The following is a 14154-nucleotide window of genomic DNA, read 5'->3' as shown; positions in this document are numbered from 1 at the left end:
GCAGTAATGTACATTCAACTGAAGTCACTGGGATGGATATGTATCCTGCTGGAGTCATTCAGAGCTTGAGATTAAAAATGTAACAAATTTATCAACTTTATTTTAGTATAAATTCACAACAATTTTTCATGAACAAATATGATGTAATAAAGGGTAATTATTACATAACTTTATTCTTCGATAAAGCCACCCCCATTATGGTCTAATACAAAAATTTAAGATCTCATATAAATAGATTGGTTTTATTTCTTAAAGGAAATATAACATTTATAAATGTGATAGCCATAGTTCCAACACAGCATACCTACAGAAGGAGACATGCCAGTGAGACACAACTGCTACATTGGGACTATCCTGTAAACAACATTCATTAAGGTGTGATGAGAAAAGTAGTTTAGCATGAATTACGTTCCCAAGTGGATGTTCCAAATAATGTAACAAAACACACCTGGACTGAGTTCTATAAGCAGACCAGCAAGACATCTGCTTGGTTGACAAGTGGCTGTTCCAAATAATGTAACAAAAAACACACCTGGACTGAGTTCTATAAGCAGACCAGCAAGACATCTGCTTGGTTGACAAGTGGTTGTTCCAAATAATGTAACAAAAAACACACCTGGACTGAGTTCTATAAGCAGACCAGCAAGACATCTGCTTGGTTGACAAGTGGTTGTTCCAAATAATGTAACAAAAAACACACCTGGACTGAGTTCTATAAGCAGACCAGCAAGACATCTGCTTGGTTGACAAGTGGTTGTTCCAAATAATGTAACAAAAAACACACCTGGACTGAGTTCTATAAGCAGACCAGCAAGACATCTGCTTGGTTGACAAGTGGTTGTTCCAAATAATGTAACAAAAAACACACCTGGACTGAGTTCTATAAGCAGACCAGCAAGACATCTGCTTGGTTGACAAGTGGTTGTTCCAAATAATGTAACAAAAAACACACCTGGACTGAGTTCTATAAGCAGACCAGCAAGACATCTGCTTGGTTGACAAGTGGTTGTTCCAAATAATGTAACAAAAAACACACCTGGACTGAGTTCTATAAGCAGACCAGCAAGACATCTGCTTGGTTGACAAGTGGTTGTTCCAAATAATGTAACAAAAAACACACCTGGACTGAGTTCTATAAGCAGACCAGCAAGACATCTGCTTGGTTGACAAGTGGCTGTTCCAAATAATGTAACAAAAAACACACCTGGACTGAGTTCTATAAGCAGACCAGCAAGACATCTGCTTGGTTGACAAGTGGTTGTTCCAAATAATGTAACAAAAAACACACCTGGACTGAGTTCTATAAGCAGACCAGCAAGACATCTGCTTGGTTGACAAGTGGTTGTTCCAAATAATGTAACAAAAAACACACCTGGACTGAGTTCTATAAGCAGACCAGCAAGACATCTGCTTGGTTGACAAAATGTTGGACTAATTCTGATTAACAAAGTCATATGTGTAAAAAAAAAATATGCTGGTGACTCTGACCAACCTTCCCTTGTGAAGGTTTAGAGTGATTCAAGGAACGCTCTAACTTTGTTGAAGATCTAATGGATAAAACTGGCAGCAGTGGCAATAAAATAAAACTTGAGCATTAATAACCTGATTGCAGACGACATCAAAGACACCAGGGGTATGGCATAAGCTACCCTGTACTTCATACAGGCAAGTGACACTCCCTATGCCATGCTTGCTTACATGGATGAGAGATAATTTAAAAAAATAGCCTTCTCTTGATCTACTGGCAGCTGGTTCAAAAAACCTTCCATTTTTAAAATTTTAACTTTGTAGCCATCTACTTTCAGAACAGTAACATTTCTGTAATAATGCTGCACTGACTTCACTTTGTATTTTCAATTTTGATCTTGCTAATAAAAGATAATGATAAGGTTGAATACCCTGACTCCAAAGTCTGGTGAGGTAGAACTCCACACTGCCCCGATACTTGCTGCTGCCAGCATTGCCTCAACTGCTTCACAACAGTTTGCAATGTAACCTATATTAAAAGAGTGACAACAGTTGGCAATGTAACCTGTATTAAAAGAGTGACAACAGTTTGCAATGTAACCTGTATTAAAAGAGTGACAACAGTTGGCAATGTAACCTGTATTAAAAGAGTGACAACAGTTGGCAATGTAACTTGTATTAAAAGAGTGACACCAGTTGGCAATGTAACATCAATTCAAAGAGTGACAACAGTTTTTTTAAAAATGACAAATAAAATTGATAGTTTTTTCCAGGGGGACTAGAAATGGGAACTGGTATCATCATTCTGGGAATAAATGAGAAATGTAAGGAAGCAAAAATTTGATTAAATTGGCCAGATGGAGAATTCTTGATTTTTAAATATCCATGATGGAAAAGTGGCCACATATCAACCTGTAAAGATGCATTAGAGATTCCTAATGACAATAAAATCACATTTTCTTACCAATTTATGAAAATAAATACCTTGAAAGTAAATGAATTTATAATATTCTAAATAACAGAGTGCCTTCTGAAAATGTAAGGTAAGATTGCCTCAAAAATGGATATACAGTTCACCTTACCCCTATTCATAGTCACAGTGTCTTACCCACAACACGGTCTCCTTTCTTGACACCCATTTTTTTCATGGCTGCAGCATACAGTGCAACGGACTGATATAGCTCTCTGTAAGTCTTCTTAGTAATTTTCTTACCACTCTCACCTGTAATAATCATGTCAATATTCAGGCAATGCTGATTCTGCAAACTTATAAATATTTCATTTAGTGTGGAATTATGCATTTCTTGAGAAATGGAGTGCCTTAAATCACTGAAACCACATTAAAAGTACATTAACTGTCTGCAGTGACTTTCCATAGTGAATATCAGCAAATGTTAAGTCAAAGGCTTGAAATTTTAAATTAGCAAACTGAAAATTTTGATTGCTTCTCACAAGTATGTATGTATGTATGTATGTATGTATGTATGTATGTATGTATGTATGTATGTATGTAGTTTTGCTTTACATCACTTCAGCACAATGGTAAATATGGAGTGCCAACAAAAGGTTAAGTATGAAAAAATGAAAAATGAATTGTGCAGGAAATTACAATAATTTAAGTCACTATATGGGACCTTCCATTTGGGAATTATGGTAGAGTGCAGGGTAGCTCTGGCTGCTTTATCTGCCCTTTCATTATCATTAATGCCAAGGTGACTAAGTATCCAAAAGTACTTAATACCTTTCCCAGATTGTATGATAACATCATGCTTCTCTATTATCTAAGACCCTGACAGTGTATCAGATTTAAGATTCTGCAAAGCTTTCAAAGTGGAAAGGGAATCCAAAACGGTGGATGTAATTTGTTTTTTGAGAGGTTTCAATATATCCTAAACTCTGAGAATGGCTGTAATTTCAGCAGTAAAAACTAGTAACTGGCTCAAGACAGTGTCATAGAGTGTTGTAATAGCAGTTCCAATTTTGTCTCAATCTTTCAAACCATCTATATACAGGGACATATGGCTACAATAGGGGACTCCGATTTCATTGGATTTACTTTGAAAAAAGCGGGGATTTCTTGAAGACTTTAGAATTATGCAAAGATCAAATATTATTCTGGAAGATTTTTTAAAACCACATTGTCAATTTGGTAGAAGAATTTTGAAATGTTTCCAACTTCAATTTTTGCCATTTCTAAGTGAGGACAAATTTGTATGTCAAAAGGTGGAGTAAAGTTTGGTTCTGCAGCGTATAAGATTTGATATTTGTGCCTACACAGGATTAGATGGGCTAGAAGATACTTTGTTAGCATAGTGAAGAGCCAATTTTGATCATGTATGATAGAATGATGGTTAATTTGTCTTGAACACTGATGTTTTCTGAAGAGGAAGTTTTAAATGCACTCTGAAAGAGCTTAAGTCCCTGACTGTGTATCAGATGAAGCATCTGGAGGTTAGGTTTATGAGCCCATACACATTTTAGCCATCATCAAGTTTAGCTTTTACTAAAGTCCTGTATAATCAAGCATCTGGAGGTATGGTTTATGAGCACATACACACTGTAGCCATCAAGTATAGATCTTGGTAGAGTCCTGTATAATCAAGCATTTGGAGGTATGGTTTATGAGCCCATACATATTGTAGCCATCATCAAGTTTAGATTTTACTAAAGTCCTGCATAATCAAGCATCTGGAGGTACGGTTTATGAGCACATACACATTGTAGCCATCATCAAGTTTAGATCTTGGTAGAGTCCTGTATAATCAAGCATCTGGAGGTACGGTTTATGAGCCCATACACACTGTAGCCATCATCAAATGTAGATCTTACTAGTCCTGTATAATCAAGCATCTAGAGGTATGGTTTATAAGCCCATACACACTGTAGCCATCATCAAGTGTAGATCTTGGTAGAGTCCTGTATAATCAAGCATCTGGAGGTATGGTTTATGAGCCCATACACACTGTAGCCATCCAGTGTAGATCTTGGTAGAGTCCTGTATAATCAATCATCTGGAGGTATGGTTTATGAGCCCATACACACTGTAGCCATCATAAAGTGTAGATCTTGGTAGAGTCCTGTATAATCAATCATCTGGGGGTATGGTTTATGAGCCCATACACACTGTAGCCATCATAAAGTGTAGATCTTGGTAGAGTCCTGTATAATCAATCATCTGGAGGTATGGTTTATGAGCACATACACACTGTAGCCATCATAAAGTGTAGATCTTGGTAGAGTCCTGTATATTCAAGCATCTGGAGGTAAGGTTTATGAGCCCATATACATTGTAGCTATCAAGTGTAGATCTTGGTAGAGTCATGTATATTCAAGCATCTGGAGGTATGGTTTATGAGCCCATACACACTGTAGCCATCAAGTGTTGATCTTGGTAGAGTCCTGTATAATCAATCATCTGGAGGTATGGTTTATGAGCCAATACACATTGTAGCCATCATCAAATGTAGATCTAGGCAGAGTCCTGTATAACCAAGCATCTGTAGGTATGGTTTATGAGTCCATACACATTGTAGCCATCATCAAGTGTAGATCTTACTAGTCCTGTATAATTAAGCATCTAGAGTTATGGTTTATGAGCCCATACACATTGTAGCCATCATAAAGTGTAGATCTTGGTAGAGTCCTGTATAATCAAGCATCTGGAGGTAAGGTTTATGAGCCCATACACATTGTAGCCATCAAGTGTAGATCTTGGCAGAGTCCTGTATAATCAAGCATCTGGAGGTATGGTTTATGAGCCCATACACACTGTAGCCATCATCAAGTGTAGATCTTGGTAGAGTCCTGTATAATCAATCATCTGGAGGTATGGTTTATGAGCCCATACACACTGTAGCCATCATCAAGTGTAGATCTTGGTAGAGTCCTGTATAATCAAGCATCTGGAGGTATGGTTTATGAGCCCCTACACACTGTAGCCATCAAGTGTAGATCTTGGTAGAGTCCTGTATAATCAATCATCTGGAGGTATGGTTTATGAGCCCATACACACTGTAGCCATCATAAAGTGTAGATCTTGGCAGAGTCCTGTATAATCAAGCATCTGGAGGTATGGTTTATGAGCACATACACACTGTAGCCATCATCAAGTGTAGATCTTGGTAGAGTCCTGTATAATCAAGCATCTGGAGGTATGGTTTATGAGCCCATACACACTGTAGCCATCAAGTGTTGATCTTGGTAGAGTCCTGTATAATCAATCATCTGGAGGTATGGTTTATGAGCCCATACACACTGTAGCCATCAAGTGTAGATCTTGGTAGAGTCCTGTATAATCAATCATCTGTAGGTATGGTTTATGAGCCCATACACACTGTAGCCATCAAGTGTAGATCTTGGTAGAGTCCTGTATAATCAATCATCTGGAGGTATGGTTTATGAGCCCATACACACTGTAGCCATCAAGTGTAGATCTTGGTAGAGTCCTGTATAATCAATCATCTGGAGGTATGGTTTATGAGCCCATACACACTGTAGCCATCATAAAGTGTAGATCTTGGTAGAGTCCTGTATAGTCAAGCATCTGGAAGTAAGGTTTATCAGCCCATACACACTGTAGCCATCATCAAGTGTAGATCTTACTAGTCCTGTATAATCAAGCATCTAAAGGTATGGTTTATGAGCCCATACACATTGTACCCATCATCAAGTTTAGATCTTGGTAGATTCCTGTATAATCAGTCATCTGGAGGTATGGTTTATGAGCCAATACACATTGTAGCCATCAAGTGTAGATCTTGGTAGAGTCCTGTATAATCAAGCATCTGGAGGTATGGTTTATGAGCCCATATACACTGTAGCCATCATCAAGTGTAGATCTTATTAGTCCTGTATAATCAAGCATCTGAAGGTATGGTTTATGAGCCCATACACATTGTACCCATCATCAAGTTTAGATCTTACTAGTCCTGTATAATTAAGCATCTGGAGGTATGGTTTATGAGCACATACACACTGTAGTCATCATCAAGTGTAGATCTTACTAGTCCTGTATAATTAAGCATCCAGAGGTATGGTTTATGAGCACATACACACTGTAGTCATCATCAAGTGTAGATCTTGGTAGAGTCTTGTATAATCAAGCATCTGGAGGTATGGTTTATGAGCCCATACACATTGTAGCCATCAAGTGTTGATCTTGGTAGAGTCCTGTATAATCAATCATCTGGAGGTATGGTTTATGAGCACATACACATTGTAGCCATCATAAAGTATAGATCTTGGTAGAGTCTTGTATAATCAAGCATCTGGAGGTAAGGTTTATGAGCCCATACACATTGTAGCCATCAAGTGTAGATCTTGGTAGAGTCATGTATATTCAAGCATCTGGAGGTATGGTTTATGAGCCCATACACACTGTAGCCATCAAGTGTTGATCTTGGTAGAGTCCTGTATAATCAATCATCTGGAGGTATGGTTTATGAGCCAATACACATTGTAGCCATCATCAAATGTAGATCTAGGCAGAGTCCTGTATAACCAAGCATCTGTAGGTATGGTTTATGAGTCCATACACATTGTAGCCATCATCAAGTGTAGATCTTACTAGTCCTGTATAATTAAGCATCTAGAGTTATGGTTTATGAGCCCATACACATTGTAGCCATCATAAAGTGTAGATCTTGGTAGAGTCCTGTATAATCAAGCATCTGGAGGTAAGGTTTATGAGCCCATACACATTGTAGCCATCAAGTGTAGATCTTGGCAGAGTCCTGTATAATCAAGCATCTGGAGGTATGGTTTATGAGCCCATACACACTGTAGCCATCATCAAGTGTAGATCTTGGTAGAGTCCTGTATAATCAATCATCTGGAGGTATGGTTTATGAGCCCATACACACTGTAGCCATCATCAAGTGTAGATCTTGGTAGAGTCCTGTATAATCAAGCATCTGGAGGTATGGTTTATGAGCCCCTACACACTGTAGCCATCAAGTGTAGATCTTGGTAGAGTCCTGTATAATCAATCATCTGGAGGTATGGTTTATGAGCCCATACACACTGTAGCCATCATAAAGTGTAGATCTTGGCAGAGTCCTGTATAATCAAGCATCTGGAGGTATGGTTTATGAGCACATACACACTGTAGCCATCATCAAGTGTAGATCTTGGTAGAGTCCTGTATAATCAAGCATCTGGAGGTATGGTTTATGAGCCCATACACACTGTAGCCATCAAGTGTTGATCTTGGTAGAGTCCTGTATAATCAATCATCTGGAGGTATGGTTTATGAGCCCATACACACTGTAGCCATCAAGTGTAGATCTTGGTAGAGTCCTGTATAATCAATCATCTGTAGGTATGGTTTATGAGCCCATACACACTGTAGCCATCAAGTGTAGATCTTGGTAGAGTCCTGTATAATCAATCATCTGGAGGTATGGTTTATGAGCCCATACACACTGTAGCCATCAAGTGTAGATCTTGGTAGAGTCCTGTATAATCAATCATCTGGAGGTATGGTTTATGAGCCCATACACACTGTAGCCATCATAAAGTGTAGATCTTGGTAGAGTCCTGTATAGTCAAGCATCTGGAAGTAAGGTTTATCAGCCCATACACACTGTAGCCATCATCAAGTGTAGATCTTACTAGTCCTGTATAATCAAGCATCTAAAGGTATGGTTTATGAGCCCATACACATTGTACCCATCATCAAGTTTAGATCTTGGTAGATTCCTGTATAATCAGTCATCTGGAGGTATGGTTTATGAGCCAATACACATTGTAGCCATCAAGTGTAGATCTTGGTAGAGTCCTGTATAATCAAGCATCTGGAGGTATGGTTTATGAGCCCATATACACTGTAGCCATCATCAAGTGTAGATCTTATTAGTCCTGTATAATCAAGCATCTGAAGGTATGGTTTATGAGCCCATACACATTGTACCCATCATCAAGTTTAGATCTTACTAGTCCTGTATAATTAAGCATCTGGAGGTATGGTTTATGAGCACATACACACTGTAGTCATCATCAAGTGTAGATCTTACTAGTCCTGTATAATTAAGCATCCAGAGGTATGGTTTATGAGCACATACACACTGTAGTCATCATCAAGTGTAGATCTTGGTAGAGTCTTGTATAATCAAGCATCTGGAGGTATGGTTTATGAGCCCATACACATTGTAGCCATCAAGTGTTGATCTTGGTAGAGTCCTGTATAATCAATCATCTGGAGGTATGGTTTATGAGCACATACACATTGTAGCCATCATAAAGTATAGATCTTGGTAGAGTCTTGTATAATCAAGCATCTGGAGGTAAGGTTTATGAGCCCATACACATTGTAGCCATCAAGTGTAGATCTTGGCAGAGTCCTGTATAATCAAGCATCTGGAGGTATGGTTTATGAGCCCATACACACTGTAGCCATCAAGTGTAGATCTTGGTAGAGTCCTGTATAGTCAAGCATCTGGAAGTAAGGTTTATCAGCCCATACACACTGTAGCCATCATCAAGTGTAGATCTTATTAGTCCTGTATAATCAAGCATCTAAAGGTATGGTTTATGAGCCCATACACATTGTACCCATCATCAAGTTTAGATCTTGGTAGAGTCCTGTATAATCAGTCATCTGGAGGTATGGTTTATGAGCCAATACACATTGTAGCCATCAAGTGTAGATCTTGGTAGAGTCCTGTATAATCAAGCATCTGGAGGTATGGTTTATGAGCCCATATACACTGTAACCATCAAGTGTTGATCTTGGTAGAGTCCTTTATAATCAAATATCTGGAGGTATGGTTTATGAGCACATACACACTGTAGCCATCATAAAGTGTAGATCTTGGCAGAGTCCTGTATAATCAAGCATCTGGAGGTATGGTTTATGAGCCCATATACACTGTAGCCATCATCAAGTGTAGATCTTATTAGTCCTGTATAATCAAGCATCTGAAGGTATGGTTTATGAGCCCATACACACTGTAGCCATCATCAAGTGTAGATCTTATTAGTCCTGTATAATCAAGCATCTGGAGGTATGGTTTATGAGCACATACACACTGTAGTCATCATCAAGTGTAGATCTTGGCAGAGTCCTGTATAATCAAGCATCTGGAGGTATGGTTTATGAGCCCATATACACTGTAGCCATCATCAAGTGTAGATCTTATTAGTCCTGTATAATCAAGCATCTGGAGGTATGGTTTATGAGCCCATATACACTGTAGCCATCAAGTGTTGATCTTGGTAGAGTCCTTTATAATCAAATATCTGGAGGTATGGTTTATGAGCACATACACACTGTAGCCATCATAAAGTGTAGATCTTGGCAGAGTCCTGTATAATCAAGCATCTGGAGGTATGGTTTATGAGCCCATATACACTGTAGCCATCATCAAGTGTAGATCTTATTAGTCCTGTATAATCAAGCATCTGGAGGTATGGTTTATGAGCCCATACACACTGTAGCCATCATCAAGTGTAGATCTTATTAGTCCTGTATAATCAAGCATCTGAAGGTATGGTTTATGAGCCCATACACACTGTAGCCATCATCAAGTGTAGATCTTATTAGTCCTGTATAATCAAGCATCTGGAGGTATGGTTTATGAGCACATACACACTGTAGCCATCATCAAGTGTAGATCTTATTAGTCCTGTATAATCAAGCATCTGGAGGTATGGTTTATGAGCCCATATACACTGTAGCCATCATCAAGTGTAGATCTTATTAGTCCTGTATAATCAAGCATCTGGAGGTATGGTTTATGAGCCCATATACACTGTAGCCATCATCAAGTGTAGATCTTATTAGTCCTGTATAATCAAGCATCTGGAGGTATGGTTTATGAGCACATACACACTGTAGCCATCATAAAGTGTAGATCTTGGCAGAGTCCTGTATAATCAAGCATCTGGAGGTATGGTTTATGAGCCCATATACACTGTAGCCATCATCAAGTGTAGATCTTATTAGTCCTGTATAATCAAGCATCTGGAGGTATGGTTTATGAGCCCATATACACTGTAGCCATCATCAAGTGTAGATCTTATTAGTCCTGTATAATCAAGCATCTGGAGGTATGGTTTATGAGCCCATATACACTGTAGCCATCATCAAGTGTAGATCTTATTAGTCCTGTATAATCAAGCATCTGGAGGTATGGTTTATGAGCCCATATACACTGTAGCCATCATCAAGTGTAGATCTTATTAGTCCTGTATAATCAAGCATCTGGAGGTATGGTTTATGAGCCCATATACACTGTAGCCATCATCAAGTGTAGATCTTATTAGTCCTGTATAATCAAGCATCTGGAGGTATGGTTTATGAGCCCATACACACTGTAGCCATCATCAAGTGTAGATCTTATTAGTCCTGTATAATCAAGCATCTGGAGGTATGGTTTATGAGCCCATACACACTGTAGCCATCATCAAGTGTAGATCTTATTAGTCCTGTATAATCAAGCATCTGAAGGTATGGTTTATGAGCCCATACACACTGTAGCCATCATCAAGTGTAGATCTTATTAGTCCTGTATAATCAAGCATCTGGAGGTATGGTTTATGAGCACATACACACTGTAGCCATCATCAAGTGTAGATCTTATTAGTCCTGTATAATCAAGCATCTGGAGGTATGGTTTATGAGCCCATATACACTGTAGCCATCATCAAGTGTAGATCTTATTAGTCCTGTATAATCAAGCATCTGGAGGTATGGTTTATGAGCCCATATACACTGTAGCCATCATCAAGTGTAGATCTTATTAGTCCTGTATAATCAAGCATCTGGAGGTATGGTTTATGAGCACATACACACTGTAGCCATCATAAAGTGTAGATCTTGGCAGAGTCCTGTATAATCAAGCATCTGGAGGTATGGTTTATGAGCCCATATACACTGTAGCCATCATCAAGTGTAGATCTTATTAGTCCTGTATAATCAAGCATCTGGAGGTATGGTTTATGAGCCCATATACACTGTAGCCATCATCAAGTGTAGATCTTATTAGTCCTGTATAATCAAGCATCTGGAGGTATGGTTTATGAGCCCATATACACTGTAGCCATCATCAAGTGTAGATCTTATTAGTCCTGTATAATCAAGCATCTGGAGGTATGGTTTATGAGCCCATACACACTGTAGCCATCATCAAGTGTAGATCTTATTAGTCCTGTATAATCAAGCATCTGGAGGTATGGTTTATGAGCCCATATACACTGTAGCCATCATCAAGTGTAGATCTTATTAGTCCTGTATAATCAAGCATCTGAAGGTATGGTTTATGAGCCCATACACACTGTAGCCATCATCAAGTGTAGATCTTATTAGTCCTGTATAATCAAGCATCTGGAGGTATGGTTTATGAGCACATACACACTGTAGTCATCATCAAGTGTAGATCTTGGTAGAGTCCCGTATAATCAAGCATCTGGAGGTATGGTTTATGAGCCCATACACATTGTACCCATCATCAAGTTTAGATCTTGGTAGAGTCCTGTATAATCAGTCATCTGGAGGTATGGTTTATGAGCCAATACACATTGTAGCCATCAAGTGTAGATCTTGGTAGAGTCCTGTATAATCAAGCATCTGGAGGTATGGTTTATGAGCCCATATACACTGTAACCATCAAGTGTTGATCTTGGTAGAGTCCTTTATAATCAAATATCTGGAGGTATGGTTTATGAGCACATACACACTGTAGCCATCATCAAGTGTAGATCTTATTAGTCCTGTATAATCAAGCATCTGGAGGTATGGTTTATGAGCACATACACACTGTAGCCATCATCAAGTGTAGATCTTATTAGTCCTGTATAATCAAGCATCTAGAGGTATGGTTTATGAGCACATACACACTGTAGCCATCATCAAGTGTAGATCTTGGTAGAGTCCTTTATAATCAAATATCTGGAGGTATGGTTTATGAGCCCATACACACTGTAGCCATCATCAAGTGTAGATCTTATTAGTCCTGTATATGTAGCATGAATTTGAATATGAGAGATTTCTCAAGAACACAATATATGCATAAATTGGGGGTTTACTCTGTGTATGTTTATATATAAATACACACACACACACATGTATTATGGGGGCTTTATGACGTCAAGCTGTTTTTTCAATCTTGAATAGACAACAGTTGAATATAGACAACAGTTCCATAAAGTTAGTATTTTGCAATGGCGTGCCATCAACTTCACTCTAGTTGAATTGTTTGGGATCTTTTTACTCGTGAAGACTTTAACCTATACAAAATTTCTGATCGAATCAAGCAACTCTTGTTATAACAACTAAGTTGGTTTCTGATCAAATCATATACAAGTAACTCTTGTTATAACAACTAAGTTGGTTTCTGACAATCATATACAAGCAACTCTTGTTATAACAACTAAGTTGGTTTCTGATAAAATCATATACAAGCAACTCTTGTTATAACAACTAAGCTGGTTTCTGATCAAATCATATACAAGCAACTCTTGTTATAACAACTAAGTTGGTTTCTGATCAAATCATATACAAGCAACTCTTGTTATAACAACTAAGTTGGTTTCTGACAATCATATACAAGCAACTCTTGTTATAGCAACTAAGCTGGTTTCTGACCATATGTTGTTGAAACAAATCACTGTAAAGATAACTGCTTTAATGTAGAAGTTACATCCCTTGTTTTATCAATGCAAAATAAACATGTAAAAAAGATGAAGTATGTGTCAAAAATACAAATCTATTTGTCATATTTAATGTTCTCTTGTGTCTTTATGCAAATTAAGATGAATGTGTGCAATAATTATGTCACTGTCATGAGTGATCATTTACACCTCCATTCAATACTGTTATAAAGCGCAACAACTATAGAACACACACATTTGGTATCAGGAAATTCCTGTAAGAGTTCCAAACTAAATGTGAAAATTCCATTCTAAGATTAAAATTGTCATTGAACTTATTTTCTTGCAGAAAATTTTTCTCACACATGCCATGGCCAAGCGGGTTTTGAAGGAAGAATCAGTATGTAAAAATCTATTTGTCCTTAGTAGTAGATTATCAAAATATCAACATGCCCCTTAGTTACTTAGCTGCAGGAGGAACAGGGACCCATGTAATGTTTATACAGGCTCCAGGCAAAGGGCTATCCTAATTTTTAGCTCTGGTTTTTTCTCATCATTTTTCAGCCAGAACCTGAATATTCCATTGTAGTTAATGTTTCATATGATGCTCGATTTACACCAATTTAAGTGCTTCCTTTTAGGGCCATTTATAATGAGGAAAAAACATTTAATTTGTACCACTGTGCTTGTTTTAAGACCATTGCAAACACCATGAGCGGTGATTTCTGCGAAGCTGACGAGTATGCATTTTGATTACTTTTGAATTATGCTAAATTATATTTATGCCATAACCTCAAGAACACATCTACAGCATAAATCAAACAATACCTGTATACCCATCTTCGCTAGCCAAGGTTCTAACATACTAACCCTATCTACACCTTTGCAGATCAGGCAGCTATTTCTGTGCTTTGGGTCTGTGAATTTCATTGGATGTGGTGCCACATCCAATCAAAATTAAGTTGCTCAAATATGAACACTGTTCCTTGATGATAGAGACAAAGGGAGCACACAACTTGAATGGACTCATAAATAAGCAAATTTCTGCTTTTCGATGTTAAACTTACAAAGTATCCTTTTGAAGTCAATTGCCTTCAC

At 38.0% G+C, this 14154-nt stretch overlaps 1 protein-coding gene across 1 annotated transcript in view; it reads right to left on the bottom strand.

Moving 5' to 3' along the window:
* The window catches only part of LOC149775314 (acetoacetyl-CoA synthetase-like), a 94772-nt gene that overhangs the window by 56235 nt on the left and 24383 nt on the right, over window positions 1-14154 (bottom strand). The window contains exons 4-5 of the mRNA XM_089944162.1: window positions 2576-2689; window positions 1899-1996 (exon numbers count right to left, since the gene is read on the bottom strand). Of these exons, the coding sequence (XP_089800288.1) occupies window positions 1899-1996; window positions 2576-2689 (212 nt within the window). The remainder of the gene's footprint in view (window positions 1-1898; window positions 1997-2575; window positions 2690-14154) is intronic.

Source organism: Sinohyriopsis cumingii, chromosome 19 (assembly GCF_028554795.1).
Source record: "Sinohyriopsis cumingii isolate HCF-2022 chromosome 19, ASM2855479v2, whole genome shotgun sequence".
In the NCBI taxonomy this organism is placed as follows: domain Eukaryota; kingdom Metazoa; phylum Mollusca; class Bivalvia; order Unionida; family Unionidae; genus Sinohyriopsis; species Sinohyriopsis cumingii.
Note: the sequence above shows the minus strand (reverse complement) of the source record. Positions and strands in the feature narration are given on the sequence as shown.